Source organism: Peromyscus maniculatus, chromosome 17 (assembly GCF_049852395.1).
Source record: "Peromyscus maniculatus bairdii isolate BWxNUB_F1_BW_parent chromosome 17, HU_Pman_BW_mat_3.1, whole genome shotgun sequence".
Lineage (NCBI taxonomy): Eukaryota > Metazoa > Chordata > Mammalia > Rodentia > Cricetidae > Peromyscus > Peromyscus maniculatus.
The window spans coordinates 25,368,317-25,395,139 of record NC_134868.1 but is presented as its reverse complement, the minus strand read 5'-3'; the positions used below and the strand labels follow the sequence as shown (position 1 = coordinate 25,395,139).

General features: G+C 47.6%; 1 protein-coding gene across 6 annotated transcripts in view; it reads left to right on the top strand.

Annotated features, from left to right (window-relative positions):
- Nucleotides 1-26,823, top strand: part of Dctd (dCMP deaminase) — a 93,694-nt gene that overhangs the window by 56,311 nt on the left and 10,560 nt on the right. Inside the window, exons 1-3 of one of the 6 annotated variants that reach the window (XM_042262755.2) lie at nucleotides 8,439-8,575; nucleotides 9,687-9,818; nucleotides 10,224-10,359. In XM_042262755.2, the coding sequence (XP_042118689.1) occupies nucleotides 9,693-9,818; nucleotides 10,224-10,359 (262 nt within the window). In that variant the 5' untranslated portion in view covers nucleotides 8,439-8,575; nucleotides 9,687-9,692. Of the gene's footprint in view, nucleotides 1-8,438; nucleotides 8,882-9,686; nucleotides 9,819-10,223; nucleotides 10,360-26,823 lie in introns of those variants that run through there. The other 5 variants (XM_042262756.2, XM_042262757.2, XM_042262754.2 and 2 more) reach the window with 5 other exon arrangements.

The window sequence follows — 26,823 nt, the reverse complement described above, 5'->3', positions numbered from 1 at the left end:
GATACACTTTCCATTGTTATCGCAAGTGAACCGTATCATAGGGAGTTGTACCAGCAAGACCATCAAGCTTTCTCAAAAGGCTATAACGCTTTGATGTTTTCTGGCCTGTTTCTTACTGTGCTCTTAAAATGTTTAGCTTCTGCTGGGCCAAATATGTACTTGCAAAGGCAAACGTAGTGAAAAAACTCTTCAAGCATCCTGGGTACTGCTGTAATATCCAGACGTACAGCGGGAGGATGAGTCTCTGTTAGGGGGAGGTGGAGGGGGGCGTTCTTTGTGCGGTGCAATGGGAATGACTAATGCCGACCTTCAGCTGAGCTTTGGCTCATCGGTGCTGGGGTCTAGCTGTGGACACGGTGAAGAATCTCCTTTGCTGATCAGTGCTTATAGACACATCCCAAAGTCATTCCATCTTGGCGATAGTGTTTGCATCAAAGAGAAATCACAGACATCAGTTCTAGCCACGACTCCTCCACCGATGGAGGCGTTTAGAAGGATAGATTTTTGAGGGGGGGGGCCGGGGAGCAGTTCTTAGATGTTTTTAAAAGAAATCCTAAATAATTTCTCCCTTTTCTGAATGACACTTGACTCTCAAGTAGAGAATATTTCTGCATGTAAAATGTCAGCTCCATCTAATAATAACCCACTTAAAATATGCCACAAAAAAAATCACTAATAGAATTTCTTACCATTTTATAAAATGAAATTCTCTCCTCCATATGGGGACCTGGTTCATAGATGCTTCTAGAATGGCAGCTATTACAAACACAATGGATGTCTTCAAGCTGAAGTCACACTCTGAGATGTAAACTTGCTATCTCATCTGTTACCAACATGTATCATTCATGCTTTGACACGAGAATAGCATGGGTGAGCAGTGGCAAATAAGGGGTTAAGGAAGACTTTTCGAGAAAAACTCCCCTGGGTTTCTCCGGGAGCCATGAATATGAAAACATCAATAAGAGCTAAGGTTAAGAGTTAATTCTCTTGTTGTAAAGAGAGTCTTGGTTTTCAGCAGCCAGGCTTAATTTTCAGCTATCAGTCTCTAAGCAAATACAGCCAACTTTCTTCTCCAATCCTGGAGGGTGGACTGCCACATGCTCTGATTTCTTTATCGCACGGGATGGTTTTTGTGGGGGTGACAAGATAGTAGTCATTTATCTAAAGGTAATGTTAGCTCTGGCGTTTCAACAAGGCTGGAATGAGACAGCACACGTGCGTGCGTGCGCACGTGCGTGCGTGTGTGTGTGTGTGTGTGTGTGTGTGTGTGTGTGTGTGTGTGTCTTTGCTTGCCCTGATCTCCACGGTTCTTAGGAGCTGTAATTGTGTTGAACAGTTATGGAGGTTTTTTCTTTAGAGAATACAGAAATGGCACGTGCAGCTCTTGGTCTGGGTCTTGTTTCAGAAACAAATACAGATCTCTACCAGTGGAAACCTTTTTCCTGAGTCGTGCAGGAATTCAGTAGGACAACTTTTTCCATTTATTTATTTATTTATTTATTTATTTGGGTCTTTTTTTTTTTTTTTTTTTTGAGACAGGGTTTCTCTGTGTAGTCCTGGTGCCTGTCCTGGATCTCTGTACACCAGGCTGGCCTCGAACTCACAGAGATCCACCTGGCTCTGCCTCCCGAGTGAGTGCTGGGATTAAAGATGTGTGCCACCACCACCGCCCAGCATCTTGCAATTATTTTTATTTGTCCTTTTTCTTCTGAGACAGAGTCTTTCTATGTAACCTAGGCTGGCTTAATTTAAAGGTATTAATTAGCCCAGGGTGGCTTTGAACTCATGATCCTCCAGCCTCCAGCCTCTTCGAATTATAGGCATGTGCCATCACAATTAAAATGTGAATGATCTCTATGTCTGCTCTTATTCTTCGTGTCTTGGTTATTGTATGTGTACCCGCTCCGGTCCAATGAAGGTGGCTTATGAGTTGGTTAGGATGTTAAGAAGCGATACTGAGTGGAGTAGGGGTAGCCCTGTGCAGTAGGGGCTTTGCCTTTGATGCAGAAGACACCCCAAATCTCCAAGTAATCCTGCTCTGCTTGGGGACACCTCCTTCACTGTTACCCAACGTCGCTACTTAATCACTAATATTGCAAACACATGACGTCGGTCTCTCTTAGACAAAGAGAGTGCACAGAGGCTGATTTGACCTTCTGTGCCTTGAAGTCTTCACGCGGTTCCTTCCACAGGGGCGTCCTCAGCAGCGAAGGGGTGCATTTTGATTCATAGAGTCTGTGAGAGTGCGATGGGAGAGGAATCTCGCAGATCAGCGGTGTGGACTGCAGCAAGGCTGGCAATCTTCCAGGGCTGGTATTTCCTCATCTGTAAAAAGAAGGGGCCGGACTCAATGATTGCTAAGGTCACTTCCAGCTCTGTAAATTCTCTGCTTTTTAAAAAATGCTCAGGTCCGAGAGGAGCTCATCTTGGGTTTCTGGACAATGGAGCCCAGGGTGTATTTATGTTTGACCTCCTACCACATTCTGACTCTCTCCTCTAATGAATCTGGGTTTATTCTTCCCTGAAATGGCTCAGCTCCAGGAGTCCTTGGTGTGAGTCTAACACTGTGTAGATATTGATTTTTTTCTGGCAGGAGAGTGGTTACTGTAACCACCAAACTATTAAATTTCGCTCCTTTTCCTAGGGATGATTCCACAAGTGCCTTACCGCTCACTGCCTGGGGCTGATGGTCAGCTCTCCAATCCAGGGCTCACTTGAAGGCGGCGGCGGCATTACTAGGATCGGGGTATTGTACAAAGCTTCGAGGCTGGCCGCTCCTTACCTTCCACTATCTTAGAGCTGTCTATCAAATACTGCGGAGGTGGCCACAGACAGGACCTGGGCTCTGTTCTCTGTCCCCTTCTGGGCCAAAGCTTAGCACTTCTCACTGGAAATGCGATCAACCACAGGACGAGCTCCCTTTATCATTTTGTTTGTATCTTTTTACCCCCTCCTCCTCCCAATGGCATTAGTTATCTATTGTTGTCAGGGTAGGATCACAAATGTCCCCCTCAACATACACTTCTATGCGGGGGGAGTGTCATTTTAGTATGACACTAAAAGATTGATTTGACTCCTGCCTTTTTATTTGAGAAATTTACCCGGTGAGGTCTCCAGTGACTTAAGAAAAGGCACATAGGTTATACTTAGCCATTAACTTCTAAAAAAAAAAAAAAAATTATCGGGGCTTCCATTTACAATAATTTTTAGGTGTTCACCTTGTGATTCCAGCTAAAACACACGCCACAACCTAAGTGGCGAGCATAATGTCGATAAAGAACTCTGTGTATGGGACCATCATACCTTGTCGATGACCTTTCAGGAGATCCATGGTGACCCCAGAGCAGAGGGTGTGTTTAATGAGATCATTAATATTTCTGTAAAACCAGCCATCTGATCACGTCTCTTCGGGGCGGCACTTCCACAGACGCAGCGTGAGCGGCGGTTCCACACGAGGCATTATCTCTTCTCGAACAACACTGAAAGCCTACACGCTGCCTGACAAATCTGAATTTTAAAAAGCGGGATGATTGGCACTTGGTAACTTACACAAGAGTAGAAAGTGGTACGAGAAAATTGCCCATTTCTTTTAGATTTACATTTTATGATTTTTCCCCCTTTAAGAAGTGATAAGACATGTAATTTCCATCAGCTTCCACCAGTTATGTATGAAAGGGGCTGCAAGTTCAGGTCTGTGGAGGAAAAGTAAGCCGCCAGGAGGATTGGCAGAATACAGGGAGGCAGGCAGCTTTCGTGGCTGCCTTTACTTCGGGGGGTTACAAATGGCTTGTTTGGGACTGAGAGCAAACCCTCAGTGTTGGGTTTTTCTGTCTTGAAAACAATTCTGTTTGCCCTTTGTTGCTGGACTCACCAGCCCCAAAGTCTCACCTGCCAAATGCCCCTCTGTGCCAAATGCCCCTCAGTGTGCCAAATGCCCCTCTGTGTGCCAAATGCCCCTCTATTAAACGCAGAGGAGGAGGCAGATAGTGTGGGAATAACTAAAGCTTGCAAAGTTTTGCTTTATGTGTTGGAGACTACACATGGCTTGGTCTAAAGCAATTCTTTTCTGCTGATTTATTTAGCCAGCCGATATTTACTGATCAATATATTTAGTGATACACAAATAGAACAAGGTGAATGCCTAAAAATTGCTGTAAATGAAAGCCCCTGTTAAATTTTATTTAGAAGTTAGTGGCTAGTGCAGCCTCTTGCCACATTGTATCTTTCCTTAACTCATCGCAAAGACCTCACTGGGGTATATACCCCACATATAATATTATTATATATATGTTTATATAATATATCGTGTATAATATATACTTTATATATTATATTGATGTGTATTTTTATATTATATATAATATATACACATACCGAGACCAAAGCATCTGCACTTTACATATGCCAAGTTAATTTTCTCCAATGGCCTCCATTGTAGTTATGAAATAATAAAGGTAATTGGCAACCCTGAACTTATAACAAAGTCTATTTAAGAGTTCTGATTTTTATTTCTGATAGGCATATTCTGCCATGTCCATCACTACTTTGTATACCTATCATTGAACACATACATACAACAGATCTCATGCTTGAAAACACATATGAAATACACAAACACACACACACACACACACACACACGTATTTATGAGATTACACACTGAGTTTCTATATTATCATCATGTAGTTGGTTTTTTTTTTTTAACTCTTGGGGGCCTGACACCCAGCTCCCAAATAAATACATGGAAACTTATTCTTACTTATAAATGTCCGGCCTTAGCTTGGCTTATTTCTAGCCAGCTTTTCTAACTTAAATTATCCTGTTTCTCTTTATGCTTTTCCTTTGGGCTTTTTACCTTTCTTTATTCCATATATCTTTCTTTTTTTCTTACTCCATGGCTGGCTGTGTGGCATCCTGTGTGTCTGGCCCCTGGCATCCTCCTCTCCTCCTTTTCTCATTCCTCACTCTTCCTTAGATTTCTCCTCCTATTTATTCTCTCTGCATGCCAGCCTGGCCTATTTCTCTCTCTTACTTAGCTATTGGCCATTCAGCTCTTTATTAGACCAATCAGGTGTGTTATGCAGGCAAAGTATCACAGCTTCACAGAGTTAAACAAATGCAATATAAACGAATGCAACACATCTTTGCATCATTAAACAGTATAAACGAACGTAATACATCTTAAACTCATATTCCACAACATCATCAACTTTCTTGTCATATAGGAGATAATACAATCTTCCCTTAGGTTTAAATAATCTATTTTAGTTTGGACTGCAGTGTATGGGAACATAAAATAACTAATCCTTTGAAAAACAGTGACACTGGTACTTCTACCCACAACTGGTGGGTTATAAAAACAAACACAGCTGGGAACGAGCTGGGAATGTAGTTCAGTTGGTGGAGTGGTCATGTGATGACACACCTGTACTCCCAGCACCGGGAAGATAGAGTCAGGAAGACCAAAGTCATTTCAGCAATGAAGTAAATTACAGGCCAGCCTGGATACCCAAGACCCTTGCTCAAAATAAAGAGAAAGAAGGTTGGAGAGAGAGGTTAAGTAGGTAGGAAGGTGGATAGATGGACAGACTGACGGACTCAAGTAAAAAGAAGACGACTTCAATGGGCTACTTAGAAAGAACATTCATATGTGAAATGCAGCAGCAAGGTTCACTTATTCTTCATTTCCCGGGTAGTAACAAGAACTGGTTTGTGTATTGTAATTCTTGCAGCACTCAAATATATAGTAGAAAATTTATTTCTTCAAAATGATTAAATGCATACCGTTAATTCAGCAGGAGCCCAGGTAAGTACGTTTCGAAGGTCACTAGGGCACTATGAAGTAATTAAAGTCTGGCCCGACTAAAGCCCTGTGTTCTCCCCCTCATAACAAACTTGACGTGCATATTGACTACTTCCCATACTTCCGCCTCTGTTTCTTTGGTTAAAAAGAAAAACTTCCGCCAGGCGGTGGTGGCGCATACCTGTAATCCCAGCACTGGGGAGGCAGAGCCAGGCGGATCTCTGTGAGTTCGAGGCCAGCCTGGTCTACAGAGTGAGTTCCAGGAAAGGCGCAAAGCTACACAGAGAAACCCTGTCTCGAAAAACAAAAACAAAAAACAAAAAACAAAAAAAAAAAAGAAAAAAGAAAGAAAAGAAAAGAAAAGCTTCCCTTCTTGGCAAACAAAAGAGGTAGGAGAATCATTAGGTGGTATCTTGGTAGGACAATATCTATGAATGCCATCCAAGTTCCTTTCCGGGTAGCCTCAGATGAATTTTACTTTGGTCTTTTCAGTCTGGGGCCCCCACACTCCTGAACTACTGAAACACATTCTAAGTAATGTAATACACATAGATAACCTGATGTTTCTTTCCATAAGCAGAGGAATGGGCCAAAGTCTGACTAGAGCCCTTGGGACCATATTGATGCTGTTTATCCCTTGTGACATCCCCTCACCTTGCCTAGGGAGCCGAAATCTCAATATGGCTGAAAATATAGCAGACCCCCGTGTCTATGTGGTAGGTGACGCAAGAGCCACAAATTATAAGCCAAAATGTAAGGTATTAGCGAGAGATTTAACACTTACAGTCACGCTTGGAGTTACAAGGTGTTAATGAGCAAGACATGGGAAGGCAGGCATTTTTCTCACTTGGCTGTCTGGTTTTACTGTTGGTGCAGAAAATTTGAAAACCTCTAGTTGTGAAACCATGAATCAGGAGCGCTTCCTGGATTATGAATGATGATGCCCTCTTCGAGAGGAGGGCGTTCAGCGGAATGTAGGAACAGTGAGGGTAACTTGTTTGCAGCAGGCAGGATCCTGAATTTATTGCAGAGGGGGAGTGTGGGAGCCGACCAAAATGGAGAACGATGAGAAGTAACTAAATTATGTATGACAGTCTTTACTCGGCAGAGGAAGGAAGAAAGCTTAATGATGCTGTGGTTGAAGGACCAGCAGCAACTGGTGATGTATTAGTTGGATGTTGGTAAGAAGAGAAATGAACCCAACTAGGCCCAAGGACTATTGATGAGGGTGACAGAGACCAAGCAGTGGATGGCGAAGAGAAACCACTCGCTTGGGACATAATGAATTTTAGTGACAACATGATAGTCAACTAAAGTTAACTTGACATTAAAAAATCATCACTTTAATCTATGTGGCTCTTTCAAGCCCGAGTTTTATCAAGGCCAAAAAAAAAAAAAATCTATAGCTAACAATGAAATATTCTCCCCCTTTCCCTTCCTAGTATCCACCAAGAGCAGTACATAATTTAATTATGGAGTCTACAAGCTGGACCATAGAGATGAAGAATGATGTGTTCGCGCTAGTGAGAAATTAGGTAGAACCGACTGTTTATTCTCATTATTCTTCCTCTGTGAGGCTAAATTAATACAGTTAACAAGCTTTTGTTTGGATTAGCAGTTGAGATCGGGGATGTGCAGATCAGAACTCATGATTATTACAGTAGCTTTTATTTATGGAGCGACGGTATGGAGTGTGGGTAGCAGCCGCAAACCCGGCGGGTAGGACAAACATTCTGTCATTCTGGGTTGGAACAAAAGTTCCTCCAGAAAGTCTAACACCTGAGTCCAGTAAACGACGTGTAAGGAAATCAGATGTAGTTCCCTGGGACACAGGACCGCCACAAACTTTACCAGGGGACTGTCAAGCAAGCGTGTGTGCACCTTGACTGATCGGAGAAGGCTTTAGCTTGCATTTCAGGGTCTTTCCCAGGACTGGAGTAGAAATTCTAAACCTGGTCCACCGAAAAAGCCAATGCAAATGAAGTTTCCAAGTATGAGGCCTCGGGGCACAGCTGCATGCCCTACACCCTTCTGGTAGGAAGCTGAGAAGCCATCGTTGGCTAGGACACAGCCTGCAGGGATTATTACATAGACCTGATTATTACATAGGGTTTCTCTGTGTAGCTTTGCGCCTTTCCTGGAACTCACTTGGTAGCCCAGGCTAGCCTCGAACTCACAGAGATCCACCTGGCTCTGCCTCCCGAGGGCTGGGATTAAAGGCGTGCGCCACCACTGCCCGGCCTGTTTTTTTTTTTTTTTTTTTTTGTTTGTTTGTTTTTGTTTTTGTTTTTTTTTAAAGTCGCCTTTCTGTATTTTTAGTAACAGCTTAAGTTGGCTGGTGATGGATTCAGAGGACTACGAAGATCACTCACCATCATCAACAACTACAAGGGCCAAGCTCTCAAGCCCGTGGGCGTGGCCAGGCGCGGTCCCTTCCTGAGACCACCGCCTGCACCACCAGTGCAAAAAAAAAAAAAAAAAAAAAAAAAAAAAAAGCCCCGGGCAAACCGCAAAAGTCACCGCCACGCCGAGGTCCCGCTGCCGCCGCGGGTCAGAGGTCAGATGCTGACTCCACGCGTGCCGAGCGGACTGCAGACCCACTCTGCATCAAGGACCCGCGGCGGCGGCGGCGGCGGCGGCAGTCGGGGGTTCGCGACCGAGCCGGGGTGCTCGCCGCGCCCGTCCCCGCCGCCCCTTCCGCCGCGCGCGGGCCCCGCCTCCCTCCCGACTTCCAGCGCGGCGGCGGCTGCAGCGACAGCGGCGGCGGCCCGGGTCGGTGAGAGCGTGGTCTGCACCGGGGTGGAGCGGCGGATCGGCGCGTCCCCTCCCGGAGGACCCCCGGCTCGCACGGCGCTCCGCTCCGCTTGCACGTGGGCGGCCACTCGCGGGCTGTTTCCCCTTCCCCGAGTCCCTCCTGGCGCCCACGTGGCGGGGAGGGTGGAGACTTGAGATCCTGGAGCGAGCGGAGTTGGCGGGGAGTTGTGTGTGCGTGTGTGCATCCTCTCCCGGGCTGTAGGAGGGTCTCCCTGGACTGGCGACAACCCAGCCTCAGTGTCCTCTTTCTGAAGCTGCTGGTGGGTGGGTACAGAGCCCCCCCAGGGAGCTTGGAAGCCAGCCCAGGGCAGCCCGGGGTGGAGAAATGTGTCCCCGTTCGTTTCCTACCCATCCCCCCACCTCCAAACCTTAAAGCAGGCGGGAAACCGGTTCCCACCAGCCTGCCTCCCTGTTGAGCAGGGTTGCAAGGGCCTTGGCTCTTAGTTGTGCTTTCTGATACCTACGTGTTCACTGCTAGATACTGCCCTGTAGTGTGAAGGGGAAGTGAACTCCCACCTTAAGATTTCTCAGTGAGTGGGGTCCTGTCCTGACCTAGTTTATTTTTGAAAGGATTCCCCTAGCTGAAGTTCTCTGCCTCCTCTCACCCTCTCAAACTCTCCCCCGTTGTAGAGACCATCTAGGCCTGGCCCTAAAGCCCATGTTACAGAACCTGGTTTTAGTATTAGCATTTTCTTGGTTTTCTCCCATTTGATTCAGTCTGCAGAGTTGATTAATCGATTTATTTGGAGGAACGAAGGAGAAAGGAAAGGGAAAAATAACCTGGTTGGTTTCTAAACTGGCCTCATTCAAATGTTTATCTATCTATCTATCTATCTATCTATCATCTATCTATCATCTATCTACCTACCTACTTACACAGGGCTTGGAGGGCCAATTTCCTGAGTTCTGTAAGAGGCTGATGTCCGCTTTAGCCCGAAGTGAGGTTCTTAAGTCTAGGGGGGACCCCATTATGATTTCTGCTCAATAAGTACAGCTGAAGTTACCTAGCGTTTAGGACGGATGCATCGACTCAGAAAGCAGACTGACGGTCGTTCTTCTCCGTGTTTAGTGGCATATGACGTCTGGACCCAACATGAGTGACATTTCCTGCAAAAAACGGGATGACTATCTGGAATGGCCTGAGTATTTCATGGCGGTGGCTTTCTTATCAGCCCAAAGAAGCAAGGATCCAAGTTCCCAGGTAAATCGGTATTTTTTAGGAGAATGTTCAGATACTTGTAGAGATGTACACAAAGAGCAGGTTAGGAAATGGACTTCTGGCAGCTTAAAAAATCCAGAGGTGCCGGGCGTTGGTGGCACACGCCATTAATCCCAGCACTCAGGAGGCAGAGCTAGGCGGATCTTTGTGAGTTCTAGGTCAGCCTGGGCTACAAAGCAAGATCCAGGAAAGGCAAAAAGCTACACAGAGAAACCCTGTCTTGAAAAAACAAACAAACAAACAAACAAACAAACAAACAACCCCAAAAAACTGCCGAGGTAATCTGCTGCCTTTCATAGGGTGTTCTCCCATGCTTCTGTGCCCACCTGCCCAGTGGCACACCAGCTTTTCATAGTTACCAAACCCTTGGGCAATGTTTCTCTCTAGGTCGGAGCCTGCATTGTGAATACAGAAAACAAGATTGTTGGGATCGGGTACAACGGAATGCCAAATGGGTGCAGTGATGACCTGTTGCCCTGGAGGAGAACAGCAGAAAATAAGCTGGATACTAAATACCCGTATGGTAAGGCAGCCTCAGATTCCATCCTGCTTCCTGTCAGAGCCTGCCGAGGGCATCATTGAAAGAATTAGTCTTCCCTTTTAGTTATCAACAAATGGAATGGGAAAAAATGTAATTTTTTTTGTAAATGCTTCCTGTTACTATCTCTTTTAAATATTGTTTTAATTAATTCTTTGATAATTTTATCTCCTTTGAAGATTTATGTATTTTTATTTATGTGCATGTATGTGTACCTGCATGAGTTTTTTGCACTACATGTCTTTCTCTGTCCTGTTAGTAAGCATACAAATCAAGACACAGAGACATCTTATTAGTTATGAAAGCCTGGCCGATAGCTTAGGCTTGTTTCTAAAGAGGTCTTATAACCCAAAGTAACCTATATCTTTTTGGTTTTTCGAGACAGGGTTTCTCTGTAGTTTTGGTGCCTGTCCTGGATCTCACTCTGTAGACCAGGCTGGCCTTGAACTCACAGAGATCCGCCTGGGTCTGCCTCCCGAGTGCTGGGATTAAGGGTGTGCACCACCGCTGTCCACCCATATTTTTTAATCTGTGTTCTTTGACATGGCTCCATTACCTTTACTTTGTAAAGCCCATGTTGCTTGCTCTGCCTCCCTGGCATCTCTTTGCAGCTCTGCCCTTCTTTCTTCCCAGCATCCTCTCTGCCCCGAAAATCCTGTCTAGCTTTGAGCAAATAAGCTTTTTTTTTTTTGCCCCCCAGAGCTGAGGACCGGACCCAGGGCCTTGCGCTTGCTAGGCAAGTGCTCTGCCACTGAGCTGAATCCCCCCCTCCCCCATAAGCTTTTTATTAAACCAACCACAGTGACATATCTTTACACAATGCCATCAAATTATCTCGCTATACATTGGTACAAGTGACCACAGGGGCCAGAAGAGGGCGTCGGGTCCCTTATAACTGTAGTTGTAGGCATTTGTGGGCTGCCTGATGTGGGTGCTGAGAACCCAGTCTGGGTCTACCTCAAGAGCAGCCAGTGCTGTTGAGAGCTGAGGCATCTCTCCAGCTCCGCCTGTGCCCATCCCTAAAGTTTCCAAGAGAGCCACTGACGGAAGCCTGGTCATTGTTACTCAGGCTGGCCCTGAGGTCCTGGGCCTTGCTGCCTTTGTGAGTCTGGTGTGTTTCACGGTGGCCTGAGAGCCTGTGGACACCAGAGCATTCAGTGAAGGCCATGGCCCTTTGCAGAGAGACCAGGGATACAGGTCCCGTGGCTCTGTAGGTCGTTTCTCTACTTTGGGAAAGCAGAATCAGTTTGCCGAGTGCTGTTTCTGCTAACCAGGCAGGGCTTCCCCTTGCTCTGCTGAGAGGCAGGATACATTCGGCTTCTTGGCCTCAGGAGGACGAGTCGAGTACATCTCTGGGAAAGCTGGTACCAGCCTGAGCTGAGCTTCAGGAGGTGGGTGGTACAGCTCCTCTTCTTGTTGCTTGGGTCTCTGGTCCCATCGTGGGCTGTGTTCAAAACCAAAGGCAGCAATATGAAAAGGAAGACCTTGGCCTTGGCTCTTCGGCTGCTCACCTTGAAATTAGGAGAGGTGCCATGTTAGTTTACTGTTGCTGTGACCAAACTTGACAGAAATGACGTACAGGAGGAAAAGTTTCGTGGGTCGCTCCGTTTCTAAGTCCATCACGGCGGGGATGGCATGGCATCGGGTTGGCTCTGTCCTTGGCCCCGGAAGTGTAAGGTAGTGTCGGTTCACAGCCCGTGGACCAGAAGCCAACCTTTAAAGGTCCACCCTCGGTGAGCCATTTTGCTAGGTAAACCCCATTTTCTTAAAAGCTGTACACTGTTGAAAATAGCTTCACAGGCTATGGACTCCGGTGCTCAAAAACATAAGCCTGTAGGGGACATTGTAGATTGATACCCCAGCAGGTGCTTCCTCCAGTCTTTGCCCCAGTGGGAATCGAATCCCTCCAGAGACCTGTGGAGGAGGAGAATCAGCTTTGCTTTTCCTGTCTGGGTAGGTAATTCCAGAAGAGAGCCTCATTGGGTGGCATGTCTCCGTTTCTGACTTTTCGTAACGTTACACCTGGTATTTATGTCTGAGAACGAACAGATTGACTCTGTTGGAAGCAAAGTAGATTAAGGTCGTCTAAATGGGAAGGATTGTGCCTTCCGGAAATCAAGCACAAGGCTTTGATGTAAGACCTGTCTCGTTTGTCGACTCTTCCCTGGTGGGCTTTTCCTCTGGGTATTCCTCGTGAGGAAGTCCATGGCTGCCTTTAAGTCTAATTTATGTATTTTTTACTAATGTTCGTGGACCTTAATCTTCTTAAATAAGCCCCAGAAGTTTCTTTCTAAACTGCTTACAGGCAAATCCTGCATGTTTGTGGGGGGAAAAAAGAGGGCATTGAAGGAGTAAAAGGTGGTAGAGACAGCTACAAAGCGTCCATGGGTCTCCAGGGCATAAAAAAATAGTTTCCTGATTAAGGGGATTGAAGAGTCAGTTCATTTCACCCCTGGTAGGAGTGGCAAGATCTCAGAAGAAATTGGGAGTGTGTGAAACTCTTCCCCCAACCCCGGGGCCAAGCTACAGCTCGTGGTCTTGAGTTATGTTAGGAATATGCTCGCATGTTTTAGAAACCTTGTCACCCTGGTTTTGATTCCCTAAGCCTCTGATGGGAAGAAAGAGGGGGAAATGATGAGTTGTTTTGACATCTGTGCAAAAAAATAATTTTTCACCGTACAGTTCGATGTCCCATCTAAGAACGGTCACAGCAAAAAGGTCGATACGTTGAAAATCTACATTGAAATGTATGACTCACTCCAGTCAATATTTCACTGGGTCGGGACAGTGACATATGGGTCCTTCCTCCGAACTCCAGTGAGGACGAGTTCTTCCACGGAATGTCAGTCTGTGATCAGTCCTCAGGCTGGTTGCTAAAGATAACCAGTGATGTAGAGTGCAGTTTGGAGGGTCCCCAGGGGTCACGGGGCCCTTCTCAAAGTGGGGCCTGTGCCTTCAGTCACGGAGAGCCCTGGGCGTGTTTGTGATAATGCTCTGGATGAGTTACACGCACACACGCGCACACGCACACACACACACACACCTCTCTCCTCACTGCATGGTGCTCTGTAACCTCAGAGTGACCAGCTTTGTTCCGAAGCTGTCACTTTTGTCAAGGGCGGGGAGGGTGCCTTTGGAGCGCCTTCCCAGGAGGAACCAAAGCCATGCAGGCGTCCGTCCAGGCTCACTGATTGTTCTTTACTGAGGAGCTGCTGGGTTTCTGAGCAGCGGTTGTCTGTCTGCGTTATTTTTTATCATCCATGGGATACCTCTAGGTTTTCAGAGCTCTCTGCCTTCGCTCATCAATTATTCATTTTATGTGTAGCTGTGTTAGAGTGTAGACAATTTTCTTCCACGAGAATAACCTTGTAATTTGATGTGCCATAAAAATTGTAGAAGGTATTAAATGGTTTTTAAAAGGCATTTAGTATTACTACCATTATAATACACCTAACGATGGGCTTTAAAGTCTAAATAATGACGGCTGTGTGTACACTTGCGTTCAATCCTGCCTTTCCAGGGCTTTCCAAGCCACTGAGAGGTGAATGTTCAGATTGCCTGGCATCTAGAAGAATGTTCAGAGGCGTTTTTTTTTTTTCAAACTTCTGTTGAAGCTTACAAATCTTAATTAAAATAAAATAAAATAAATAAGGCCATAACTGGATGCTATAACTCTTTTCTTCTCTCACATCTGTTAATTGTTAACCAAGCTTCTCTATAAGAAAGGATAGATAATGTTATGCCCAGATTGAGGGGACCCCCAAAAGACCACCACGGAGACCGAATCCCATATGTAAAAGTAGAGAGCTTTTATTTTCAAGCTCCGAGCTTGGTCTCTGTCTGATGCAGTGGTGAGAGCAGAGAGCCCTGAGCTCAGGTGGGGCAGAGTTTTTATCATAGCAGAGGTTGGGGGTGAGGGGATATCCAGGGTTAGGACCCTGATTGGCTGACCTTTGTCTAGGTGTATCTGTAAAACGGGAAAAGGTGTGTGCTAGACTCGGGGACATCTGGCCATCTTATCTAACCTTTTCTAATGGTTGGAATGTTTGGGATGTCAGATACTTCCTCTTAGACGTAGGCCCTCCCTGGGTAGGGTCAGCTTATGGCTTTTCCTGGATCTGGGTGTTGCCTGCCAGTTAAGCCTGTCATAGAAGCTGTGTCTGGGCTTCCAAGCCTGTCATGGCAACTGTATGGTCAAGCTGTTTCTCTCCCCCCGCTCCCCCACAATACATGGAACCCTTTGAGATTTTTAAAGAGCTCTTAACTGCTAAGTCAGCAGGTCCGTAAGGACAAATTTCTGTTGTCACCTTGTTGGATTAAGAACGGCCAGGTAAGGTAGTAAGGCACATCTTTGGGTGTGTCTATGAGGGAGGTTCTGTCTGTCTATGAGAGAGGATTAACTGAAAGGGTTAGGCCTGCCCTGGAATGTGGGTGTCACTTCCTTCCAGGCCGAGGCCCTGGCCTGAGGGAAGGAGGGAGGCTGAGCTCCAGCCTGTCCCCTTCTCTGCTTGTGATCCGCCATGATGTAAGCAAGAGGTTCCAGCCTCCACAGGCAGGAGCTGGTCCTGCCCCTGCGCCTTTGCCAGCCAGCGTGACAAGACGATTCTGTCAGGGACGCCGTAATGGGGAAAAGTTGTCCGATACAGAGACCTTCATCTAAACAGAAAAGCTTCAGATCTGTCATGTCATGACCAAAGGTGCTGCATGTCATCAGGGTTTACAGTGCTATCTTATTTATCAGATGGCCTTTACAGGTGCGTGGGGACCACACCAGGTCCTTTCTGTTGGTTTTAAATAATAAGCGGCGCCGGTTACCGTGCGAGAAAGGTCACGGGGCTCGACGAAACCCAGTATCTGAGCTTTATTAGGAGAAGAGAGGTGGTGGACAGAAGAACTAGGCCTGGGAAGAGGCACTGGGGGGGGGACACAGAAGGAGAGGGGAGGAGCCTGTGTCCGGCTTTTTAAGGATTCCCCTGCACATGTGCGGGTGGGCATACGGAGCTATGCCACCCACGTATGCACAGGTTTCAGATTTCGAGACAGTGCTGTGCGAGTTTGCCAGTGCACTGGTGACGTAAGACGTAAGTAAGACCCCTGACGTAGCTGCTGAACCGCGCATGTGCGGTCCTACAGCTGGAGGAGTGGCCGGAATCCTAACCCTTTCTAGTATATTCCACGGTATCCCAGGCTTCTAAGTCTACAGCATCTGCTTCTACCCCTTTCCAAGCACCTTCTGTAATGTTTCATGTGTAGGGTGACGTCTGATTCCTGGGCAGGGTCACTTTCTGTGTGTGTGTGTGTGTGTGTGCGCGTGCGTGCGTGTGTGTGTGTGTGCATGTCTTTAATGGTATATCTTTTATTTGTTCTTGGACAATTTCATACATGTAAACAGTGGGTCTTGATTGTATGCGCCTCAGCTCCTCCCTCCAGGCACCCTAAAATGCCTGCCTCCCTCCTTCATTTCCTCTCTTGTATTTTTGGTGACCCGCTGAGTACAGTTAGTGGTGCCGGTTCGGATGTTGACTGATCTCAGTGGACCGATCCTGTGCGGGTAACCAACCAACCTCAGCTGCAGTGGGTTCCTGAGTGTGACAGTCAGGCCATATCCAGAAGACATTTCCCAGCGCATCTCCCCATCACCTACCTCTTATATTCTTCCCGCCTCCCCTTCTGAGGTATTTCCTGAGCCTTGGAGGGGGCAAGTGTTGATACAGATGTCCCATTTAGCGGTGAGCGCCCGATACTCACCTCCCCTCCGAACTTTGATCAGTTGTTAGTGTCTGCATGAACTACTGACTGATGCACAGAGAAGTTTCTATGGCCAAGGTTAAGGGCGGCATTCCTCTACATGTACAGACACAAATATTTAGAATAGAGTTTGACAACATGCCCATTAGCAAGACAGTAGTAGTAGCAGCATCCTCCCCAGGGTCATCACCTCCCTCACCAAGAGCTTTTGTCCAGGCTGAATGGTATCAAACATGAATTCCTTCCCGTGGAGCTGGCCTCAAATCCACTCCAGGAGTGATTGGTTGTCTCCATAACCTCAGGCCGCTATTTTACCAGTGGTCCATCTGGCCTGGAGGGTTGGTACTCTAGCTTGAGGGGTTCACTCTTGGGTAATACCATTGATGGCTTTTCTCTCTCCGCGGCCTGTCTAGAACCTTCCGGCACTGTGAAAGCTAGCTAGCAGAGAGGAGGTTTCTAGGCGAGTCCCAGCTTGGTTTCTCTTTCTGTAACCAGAGTTTGTTGTGTCTTTAGCAGTACGGTTCTTAGCTGGTTCGGTGGACAGCTGAAGCAGTGAGGTGGCCTGTGTTGTTTGGAGAGCCTTGGGGCCATTTCTGCTGTGGCGCTCTGCCTGTCTGCTGTGGAATTCAGCTTCTTTAAGACATTGGTTATCTTTTTTTTTTTTTTTTGCAGTCGAGCAGAAATCAAGTACCTGGGGAGGGGAGTGGTGGCCTGGGCTAGTGTCAGACTGAAAGCCACTTCCGTATGACGTATGTTCATGTTTCTTCAGAGGAGTGTGGTGGGCTGCGTCTGTCGCTTCTGGAATTCCTAAGCTGGCAGCCTGATTCCAAAGGGATGGTGTTTGGAGGAGGGGACCGTGGGAGGTGATTGGGCCTTGAAGGTTGAGCCCTCCTGTACAGTCACCATGGGCAAGTGTACCCTTAGAAGGGGACCCCAGAGAGGGCTTGCTTCCACCCTTGAAGAAGCTGGTGGCTTTGTAAACCTAGACCTGGTCCCTCACCGGAAGTCAACATGTTGATCTTCGGCCTCCGGTCATCAGAACAATAAGAATTCAGTATGGTGTTTTGTCACAGCATCCCAGAGTGACCAAGCCGGGGAGCCTTGACAAATCATGCGAATCTGAGTTTACCAATAATAATGCAACTTAGTTCCCCTTTATTCATTCCTCTGCAAGCTTGAAGTCATCAGCCGTGATTGACACTTGGTGGGGAGAAGGGAACCGCAGAATGCTGGTAGCTTCATAGGAAGACAGCCTTTTCTGGGCTGTCTCCCCTGAGAGGGCTTCTGAAAGGGTGTTTTTGTTCTTCCAGCCTTAGGATCAAAACTTCATGAAGCTGTTTGATTATGATTAAATTTTAATAGGCAAAAGGAAAACCCCCCTGCTAAAGAAACTGCTCTCCCATTCATTCCTTTCCCACCCCTGAAAAAAAAATCCAAAAGCTGGTGTGATGTCTGTGCCAGTCAGCGTCAAGAAGAAGGCAGCCTTGTTCAAGGGAGCAATTTCCGGATGAGCAACATTAAAAAAAAAAAAACAGGAGGCAGCAAATTTATCTAATTTGCCATATAAAAAGACTCGGGGAGATTTTTATTTTTATGAAGAGGGGGTGGGTTGCTAAACTCACGAAGTATTCAGCTGACATTTTTGTGAAATTCATTACAGTGACGCACAGTTCATCAAAATACCACATTTTATAAAATGGAGGCAAAATACTCTTGGTAAATCAGAGATGGCTTGTTCCTTGGGGTTTTGTAGCAAGTTTGGATGAAATAGTTTAGAGACATTATGGCTGTGGTGGAGTCAAATTCTTTGCCTGGTGGGCTTCTGGGAATTTTACAGAGTGGTTGTGACACTCCCATGATGCCCTGCGTTTGCAGCCTTGCTATTTACCGTTGAAAGGACTCCGTGTGTGAGCATGCCTCTTCCTCGGTCTGTGTAGCAGGAATCTTAAATGGTCTTATTAATAAAATCAAACCTGGAGCCAGGTATTGGGGTGAATGCTGGAAGATCAGAGAAGCAGAATAAGCCACAGCTACCTCACCTTGCCAACTTCTCAGCTGGTCCTGTTTCCTGAGACTGGAAGCTTCTGTGTCCTCATCCCAATGGCTCTCAGCTGAACCACTGCTCAAGAGCCTAAAAACTTAACCAGCCAAAAGTTTCTAGTTCCTGGTCCTCACGCCTTATATACCTTTCTGCTTTCTGCCATCACTCCTTGGAATTAAAGGCGTGAATCACCATGCCTGTCTGTATCCTTGAACTCACAGAGATCCAGGTAGATCTCTGCCTCTGGAATGCTAGGATTAAAGGCATGTGCTACCACTGCCTATCCTCTATGTTTAATATTGTGGCTGTTCTCTTCTCTAACCCAGATAAGTTTATTAGTGTGCACAATATTTTGGGGGAACACAATACCCCTACAGGTCAGGAAGCAGGATTACTATGCTGGCCATATCACATGTTGTCCTGTTAGGGACCCCAGTCCTGATGTCCCTAGGAGTGGGTGGCGGCACCTTCACTCTGAGTGCACTGGGCAGAAATGGAGCTGTGGACTTCTACCGGAATCGGTTCCTGTTGCCACAGGAATACTCTAAAGAGAGAATGCACGGGGCTGCCGAGGCGGGGGAGATGGATGGCACAGCAGGTACGAACACTTGCTGCTGCTGCGCAAGCGGGAGGCTCCTGAGTCCAAACGCCTGGTACCCGCAGGGAAAAAAAAAAAAGCAGGACGTAGCTGCATAGCCCTGCAACCCTAGCGCGGTGAGAGATGCAGACGGGAAGGTCGCTGGGGCTGGCTAGCCACTTGCCTCACCTCCAGGTTTGGTGGGTCAAATTGTTTCGAGGGATTTAAAGCGGAGAGTGATGGAGCAAGACACCCAGGGTCCTCCTCTGGCCCCCGTGTATGCACAGGCACGTACACCCACACAGACAGCGTGCACGGGCATGCGCTCGCCCAGGGAGAAAGTGGTGCTGGGAATGAAATGTTGAAAAAACCAGGAATTCATTAAGGTGACAGATCCACATGGCAACTTTCACCACTTTTGCCAGCGTGTGGCAAAGCCTCTTTAAATTCTGTATTTAAATTTAATCTTTATTTTTCATGTTTAGCATATCGTTAAGCATGCAGAGATGTCATTTTAGTGATTACGTGGCCGTTTGCCTTACCCCCCCTGAACACTGACATTTTCCTGACTGCCATGCATGTGATGTATTTCTTTGGCATCCAAAAGGTTAGACTTGAGAAACTAATTTATCAAGAAGTTAGGAAGCTGATCCTCCTCAAAGCTGTGACTTCCTCGCCACTTTTAAGAGCTTCTTCCGGTTGAAACCGAACGCCCCTCTGGTTTTGTGAGGCAGATCCGTCCATTTGATGACACACTGTCTCTCTGCAGAATTTCATTTTGTATGTAGCTTTCTGCCTTCCCTCCCCCTGCCTGCCTGGTTGTCCATGAGTTGTGGCCCGACAGCGGTCTAATTGGGGACTTTTGTGCAAATAACTAATATAACCAACGGAAAAACCTTTGAACACTTGTGAAGGACGGAAATCAGGTAGATTGTTTTTAATGAACCAGCAGGCAGGCTACCATGGTGTGGGAACTCAGGTCTATGTTGGGTCTTTTCATTGCCATTTATATTACCCAGCTTGAGATAAGACTATTTCACCTTGAGGTATAATTCAGGAAGGAACAAATAACTTTTGTGGATGTAGTTGATTTCTATCAAATAAAGTACTCTTCTTTTTTTTTTAATTGGCACGGGGTTAGTCATATTTAAAGCATCAGTGATCATTTCATTATGACTATCTAGAAAGGCTGGTCAGTAACAGAATAATCCCTGTTCTATAGAGCAGATGTGGGCAAAGCTAAAATGTCTGCCTGTGGCGATTAGTCCTTGCCATCAAAACACCCCTGTCTCCCTATTCCAAAGAGAAGCTCTCAGGCTGGTGACCAGAAGTGTGCTAAGGTGGAGTCTTGTACTCTACCTTGAAGTAAAAGGTTTGCAGGAAAGTTGGTGTTTCCAAGAGAGTCGGTTAACTGCGTAAGGTTCACGCCACTATTGTGCCGGTGGGCACGGCTTGCCAGGTTGGTTGGTATTGTCGACCTTGAGGTTCATAGCTGGGTGAGACTGTTGATGGACACCCCCACCCCAGTTTTTTTTTTCCCCATTCCATCACAAATGAATATTTCTGATGATAATAATTCATCAGAAATAATAATAAACAGCCGCCGCCCCTGTTCCCCTCCCCCACCCCAGACAGGGTCTTGCTATGTAGCCAGTGTTAGCCTCTAGGCAATTTATGGCAACTCTCCCTTCCCAGCCTCCTGAGTGCTGGGATCATGGCTTGCTCAGCCGGCTTTCTTGTAGAACCCAAGATCACCAGCCTAGGGATGGTCCCACCCACCATGGGCTGGATCCTCCCCCATCAATCACTAAGAAAATGCCCTACAGGCTTGCCTACAGCCTGATCTTATGGGGGCATCTCCTCAGTGGAGGCTCCCTCCTCTCAGATGACTCCAGCTTGTATCAAGTTGAGGGAAAACCAGCCAGTACACAGGCAGGAAAACCTGGTTCTCAGGGGGTTTATGTCTATATTGCCCTTTGCTTTTATGTCCTAAGACGTCTCTGTCTGGATGGGTTGTGCCTGTCTGTGATATCAGCTCAGTAAACCCCAGTTTACTGAAAACAGCAGTGATCACATTCTCATGAAAAGACCCCGCCCGGGCCAGCCATCAGGAGTCCTGGGTTCCTCCTCATCTTCTTTGGTTATTCCTGGCGGTAGTAGAGTTTAGACATGGCACTCGGCATGGACTTCTGAGTCTCAGTCTGTCTCTCAGCTTAATAAAAAACTGTGTTGCCTGTGTGTGCCCGTGCATGCTTTTGAGAGCTGCTGGGTGATTCTCCTGTCTCCACCTCCGCTAGAACACTGGCCATAAGAATGCTGGGATGACAGATGCCCATAAAACTGCAGCTGGCTTTTCGCATCTTTTTGGCGGTTTTATGCGGGTTCTGGGGTTGAACTCAGGTTGACAGGCTTGCGTGGCAGGTGCTTTTCCCTGCTGAGATATTTCACCCTCCTGACCTCTCGGTTTCTTTGTGGATCATTGCTGAAGACGCTACCATCTGTAATTTCAAAGAAAAAATACTAATGAAGTAACCAATGGCGTGTGGTTCGTGTTGCTCTGTTTGCTGAATTCTGAAGGCATGCTCAGACAAGGCTGCAGGCTATGAAAGTGGTTGTGAGTGACATGGAGAACGTCATATTGTATATAAGGATGAATTCGTAGATAGACTCAGGCTTCCTACCTCCCTTCCCTTTTCTTTTAGTTTTTGATCCCATTTGGGGTTTCTGGGGATCGAACCTAGGGCCTTGTGCATGCTCGGCAAGTTCTCTGTCATCGAGCTGCGTCTCCAGCTCCGCAGTTCTAGGGTAAATACAAACCAGTTAGAGACAGTGTTCAAGAGTAGGAGGGAGTAGCTACAGGGTACAGGCTACCCGCAAATGTGGAGACTAAAAGGCATTAAGTTAGAGAAGGTTGGGGAACCGTATACAAGCGAGAGAGAATGTGTTTGACCACATGACCTGCGTGGAGGAAAGAGGTGACTTTAAGATCAGGTGGGAAGAACTTGAGAATCCTTTTGTGAATCAAGCAGCGGTGGTGGTCTTCATCTGGACAGAGGTGAGTGCTGGGCCCTGGCAGATGCCAGTGGTGAACGCTGACCGTTGGTGGGAGCAGAGGCTAGCACGCTGCCACCTGGCCACCTGAAGGACTGCGCACCGGCTCCTCGGTGGAAGTGCACGTTTGATCTCTTTGCTTCTTTCCCATGATCGATGCCATATAGCAAGTCTAAAATATTGAATATGATAACTGAGTATGAATTTTTAAATTCTGCAATTAAAAGACTTGGTTGAAATGCCATTAATTTTGAGTTTAGGTGAATAAAGGGAAGCGGAACCCTTGGCCATTTTTTTTTTCCCCTCTGCAAATGAGTTAACGCCTTTTGGGGAGTTTAAATAAATACTAACGAATCATCTGTTCTTCTATCAGCCTGAGTGTGTCGGCTCAGGAAGAAGCCGGTCTCTCAAGTCATGTTGCTTTAGAGATACATTTTATAGGTGTTTTGCAGAGTGCTTTCCCGTGTATCCGTTTGCCTGCTACTCCGGGACAGCATGTCTGTATGTTTCTTACATGCCAGGAACTGTGCCAATGGTAAACAGAATGCACGCGCTCTCTGGTCCGTTTTCACAGCACCTGCAAGTTCATTGTGGAGGAGGTAGATGTTAATGTGAGTGAAATAAACCAACATTATTGGCTGCCCCTTTTCTGAGGGAGTAACTTGAGCAGAGATCTGAAGGGTCAGATGGAGCCCATCAGGGGAGATGGGCAGGTCGGTGTTTGGGCATGGGTGAGGCATCCCTGGTGGGACTGCTTGGGTTAAGCTCCCTGGTGGGATGATGCGTGCCCAGAAAAGAAGTAGCCCAGGCTTTGAGAGCAAAGGTCGTGTTGGAGGCTAACGTGGTGGTATGAAGGGGTCGTCTGATCCAGAGGGCGGAGCCTTTGGGTTAGTACCCTTGTAAAGGATGCTCAGTGAGGAACTGGGTGATGGCACACCATGAAGCCCTGACTTTGGAACCCCAGCACCCACATTAAGCCAGCTGTGGTGGTGCACATCTGTCACCCCAGTGCTGAGGGACAGAGACGAGAGCATCGTGGGGCTCCTTAGCTTTCTAGCTAAATCCACAAATTCCAGGTTGAATGAGAGGCTGTGTCTCAAAAACTCAGTTACAGAAGTGACGATGGATGACACTCCAGTGTCGGCTCCTGGCTTCCGCGCGCGCGCGCGCGTGTGTGTGTGTGTGTGTGTGTGTGTGTGTGTGTGTGTGTGTGTACACACGTGTGGAAGCCACACACACACTGACACCCAGGCCAAGTGGAATTAGCCATTTGAGAACACAGGGAGAAGATTCCGTCTACAGCCCAGGAAGGGGACCCTCTCCAGACCCCACATCTGTCGTTTAGAATGTAGCAGTTTGTTAGAGCAGCCCAAATAGACTAAGGCGGGTCGTGTGTGTGTGTGTGTGTGTGTGTGTGTGTGTGTGTGTGTGTGTGTGTGTGTGATGGGTGTTTGGGGCAGGAGTGGTAACAGCAGCCCAGCTGTGAGGCAGCCGCAGAAGAGGGAGGGACCTTGGAGGTGAGAGGGTGCTGGAGCAAGGAGGAACAGGTGAGCACGCGATGTGGCTGACTTGGAGAGCGTGTCAAGCAGATGGGTTGATGCTGATGCGGAGCTGGAGAGGAAGACTCATTCCTTCCTCCCAGCAGTTCCAGGCAATAGCACCCTGTCGTGGAGCGGGCAGTGGGAGGGGCAAGATTGGGGGCGGGGGGATGAAGGGTGAGGCTGTGCAAGCTCCTGGCCAGACTGCGTGTGCACCACCACGTGGGGTGGGGGTGGGGAAAGAGGACCCGGTTGGTGACACCCTCCCTGCCGGGTTGGGCGTCTGAGTGTCTCCATGGGTGATGTGAGAGGGGAGTGTGTTCGGAGACAGGTGGTTCTGACCCATGAGGACCTCAGCACCTGGCGGTTGGGTGTAAGAGGGAGGGCCTGATGAAGAGCAGTGTGACTGAAGGGAGGGCCGCAGAGCTGTGTGAAAAAGAGGGGGCAGGGTGGGGGGTGGGTGGCAATGAAGCCTTCCGCTGTGCCCAGGTCTGCCAAGAGTCCTGTAGAGTAAGCGAGTCTGTGTTTATCACGGCGTTGGTGTTGCCAACAGCACTTTGAACAGTGGTAGCCTTCAGAGCCAGATTGGAGCCAAGTTGGAGGAAGCGGGGTACTATTTAGCTAGAGTTTTGAAGTGTGTGTCTCTGACAGGGCCCAGCCTTGGAACCATGTGGGACTGAGACAGAGTTGTGTAGTTTGTGAGACGGGAGTTCTTATTTTTAGTTTCTTGTTTTTTTGTATCAGGCATTTGTTAGTTGATAAAAAAAAAAATCATCCAGTAGAGTGGGAAAAAAACGTAAGAAAAGGAAAAAGAGGGGAGGTGTTTCAGGACAGGGGAAGGGATGGCTTCCCAAGGCTCGTGTTTAGTGAGAAGAAGCGGGGACACGTTGGGCAGAGAGGGACCAGGTGACAGCAGCCATGGAAAGTTCTGGAGCCGCAGTGGAGCGTGAGTCCAGCGGTTCGAATGAGTTCAGAATGAGCTGACGGAGCTGGAGCCGGAGAAGGATGCTGAGGCCTGGGAGCAGCTGCTGGGGGACCGCCCTAGGAATGTAGGGCAGTTTGAAGAACTGCATGGATTGGAAAATCCCAAGTTAGAGTTGGGTCGGCTCATCCTGCTCACCCCTCTCGCTGAGATGCAATCAGAGTTGCCTGAAGCGGCCAGTCCTCCTGGAGCTGGAATTAATGAGCCCCAGAACATGGATCCTGACTCTTCTTCCACTGCCCAGTGCACTCCCAATTTACCCTTTAAAAGCTGGGGACCCACGAGGGAAGTGTTGAAGCCCGGCTGTGTATATTTACAGAGAGACTGTCGGAGGGTGGCTGATGCTTTCTCGCTCCTGGTACCTTTTCAATCCTTTTTCAGCAATGCCCGTGTATTTCTTGTGAGCAGTAGGAACGGAGTTGGCCTGGCTCAGCCATGGATAAAAATGCAGTTATTTCTACCTCCTCCCCCTCCTGACCTGATTGTGTGCCCTTAGCACATAGGGAAGCAATGTAATTAGAGTTCTGGGGGCTTTATTATCAATAATGGAAACACCACAGTCAGAAATGTCTTTAGCCCTAAGCACTACCATTGGGGCTAAGTGGCTCCCCTGGGTGCCTTGAGTTGTTACCAGCAGCTCTATTGAGAGGCAGAGGAAGGGGGTAGAGGATGGGATGGAAACAGAGCTGCCGAGAGGGGGTGGGAATGTATTCCTGTGGTCCAGCTGAAGTGTGCCACCCAGGGCCACCCGCTTACTCTGGGGCCACCCTACAGGGTAGGAAGCAACACTAACTTTAGCTACCAGGTGGATCTTGTGCACCGTGCCCTTACTGGATTCTGATCCCTGTAGGGTCTCTGGCGGGGGCGGGGGCGGGGTGGTGGTGGGGACTTCTCTCTGGTCGGAAGGCTGAAGCTCGTACATACTGAAGTCCATCAGAGTCCTGAACTGAGGAAGTGGGGGGTGATGGACAGCAAAGTGGGCACCGTAAGGAGGAAGAAGAGGGGAAAGACAGAGTCAGCAGCCGCTCTGAGAACTGGGGTGCCCTCTTCCACGAGTGGCCCCAGGAAGTTGCTGCAGCAGCCAGTAGCTTGAATAGTTTGTGGGTGCTACAGAAGTTCGAGCCTTGCTTGGAACCTGGGGCATTTGGCTGCTTTTGAGTGAGAGGCTTGTGCCTTCTTTTCTAGATCTGGGTTCTTTTCCAATGTCACCTCTTCTCTGGGTACAGGGTGGAAACAGAAAGTTAATAGACATTTTCCCAGCCTAGGGCTGGGCCTCTCCGAATTAATCTCAGTTTCCTGTTTTCATTTCCACATACAAACTATACTCTCTTGTCTCTCGAGGAATTCTGTGTGTCCTTGATGCCAGAAGGCTGTGAGGTTGTCTTCCATGATCTCCTGAGGAGAAAGGTCACTGGCTAAATGTGGGGCCGGGGGGAAGGGAGAGGCATTAGCGTGCACACATAGTCCATTGGCTGGCCAGGCAAAAATGCTCTCCTCCTCAGTCACCTCTGCTCATCAAAGAAGACCCTGTTGTCCATCTCCCAGGAGTCTTCACCATCATGGGGATCTCCTAGGGTTAAAGCCATCCTTTCTCTGCCAAGTTCTGACCTGTGGTAACAAAGGCTTCCTTAGCATAATTCTGTGTTCTTCATGAACTATGCCCAGAGAAAGGCAGAGTTTTATCATTCTGAGAGGCTGGGCTTGAGATCCTTGGGAAACCCTGATAACTTATCAGCCTGCCACTTTACAGTTGTAAACCTTGCTATAGGGGAAGACTGGGTACCGGTGTGTATGTGTTTTGGGGGGTGGGGGTTCCCTTGCAAGTGTCACAGCCAACAGGGAAATGATCCAGGCCAGGTAAAAAACAAAACTCAGGCCAGCAGGACTTAGCTGGTCCTGGGTCCAAAACTTCTAGAGCAGTGGTTCTCAATCTGTAGATCACGACCCCTTTGGGGATTGAAGGACTCTTTCATAGGGGTCACCCTAGACCTCGGAAAATACGTATCTGCATTACGATTCCTAACAGTAACAACATTACAGTTATGAAGTAGCAGTGAAAATATTTTTATGGTCGGGGGTCACCACGACATAAGGATCTGTGTTAAAGGATCGTAGCATTAAGAAGGTTGAGACCCACTGCTGTGGAGTCTGACACCAGGCAGTTTATTGTAAGCATATTTAAACATGGTACAATTTGGGGAAAAATGTTTCCTGTGTAATTTAATTCCCAGGAGGAGGATTAAGGCGTGAATTCATCAAAACTCCTTTGCAAAATACATGTGATCATGGAGATGGGTTCCGTGGCTTAAGGGCATTGGACCTGGTGTGGTTTCTGGCTGAGTTAGCATAGAGGTCAGCAGGCTATAAAATACATCTGACATCTTCTCCCAAGGAAGAGTTCTATTGACCGAGAAACAAAGCTAAAGGTTTGGGGAAGGAGAATCTGGGGTAAGCATTCTGGGGGCGTTTGGGTGAAGCCCGGCTCTACAGACAGCCAAGATCCCCTGGTCAT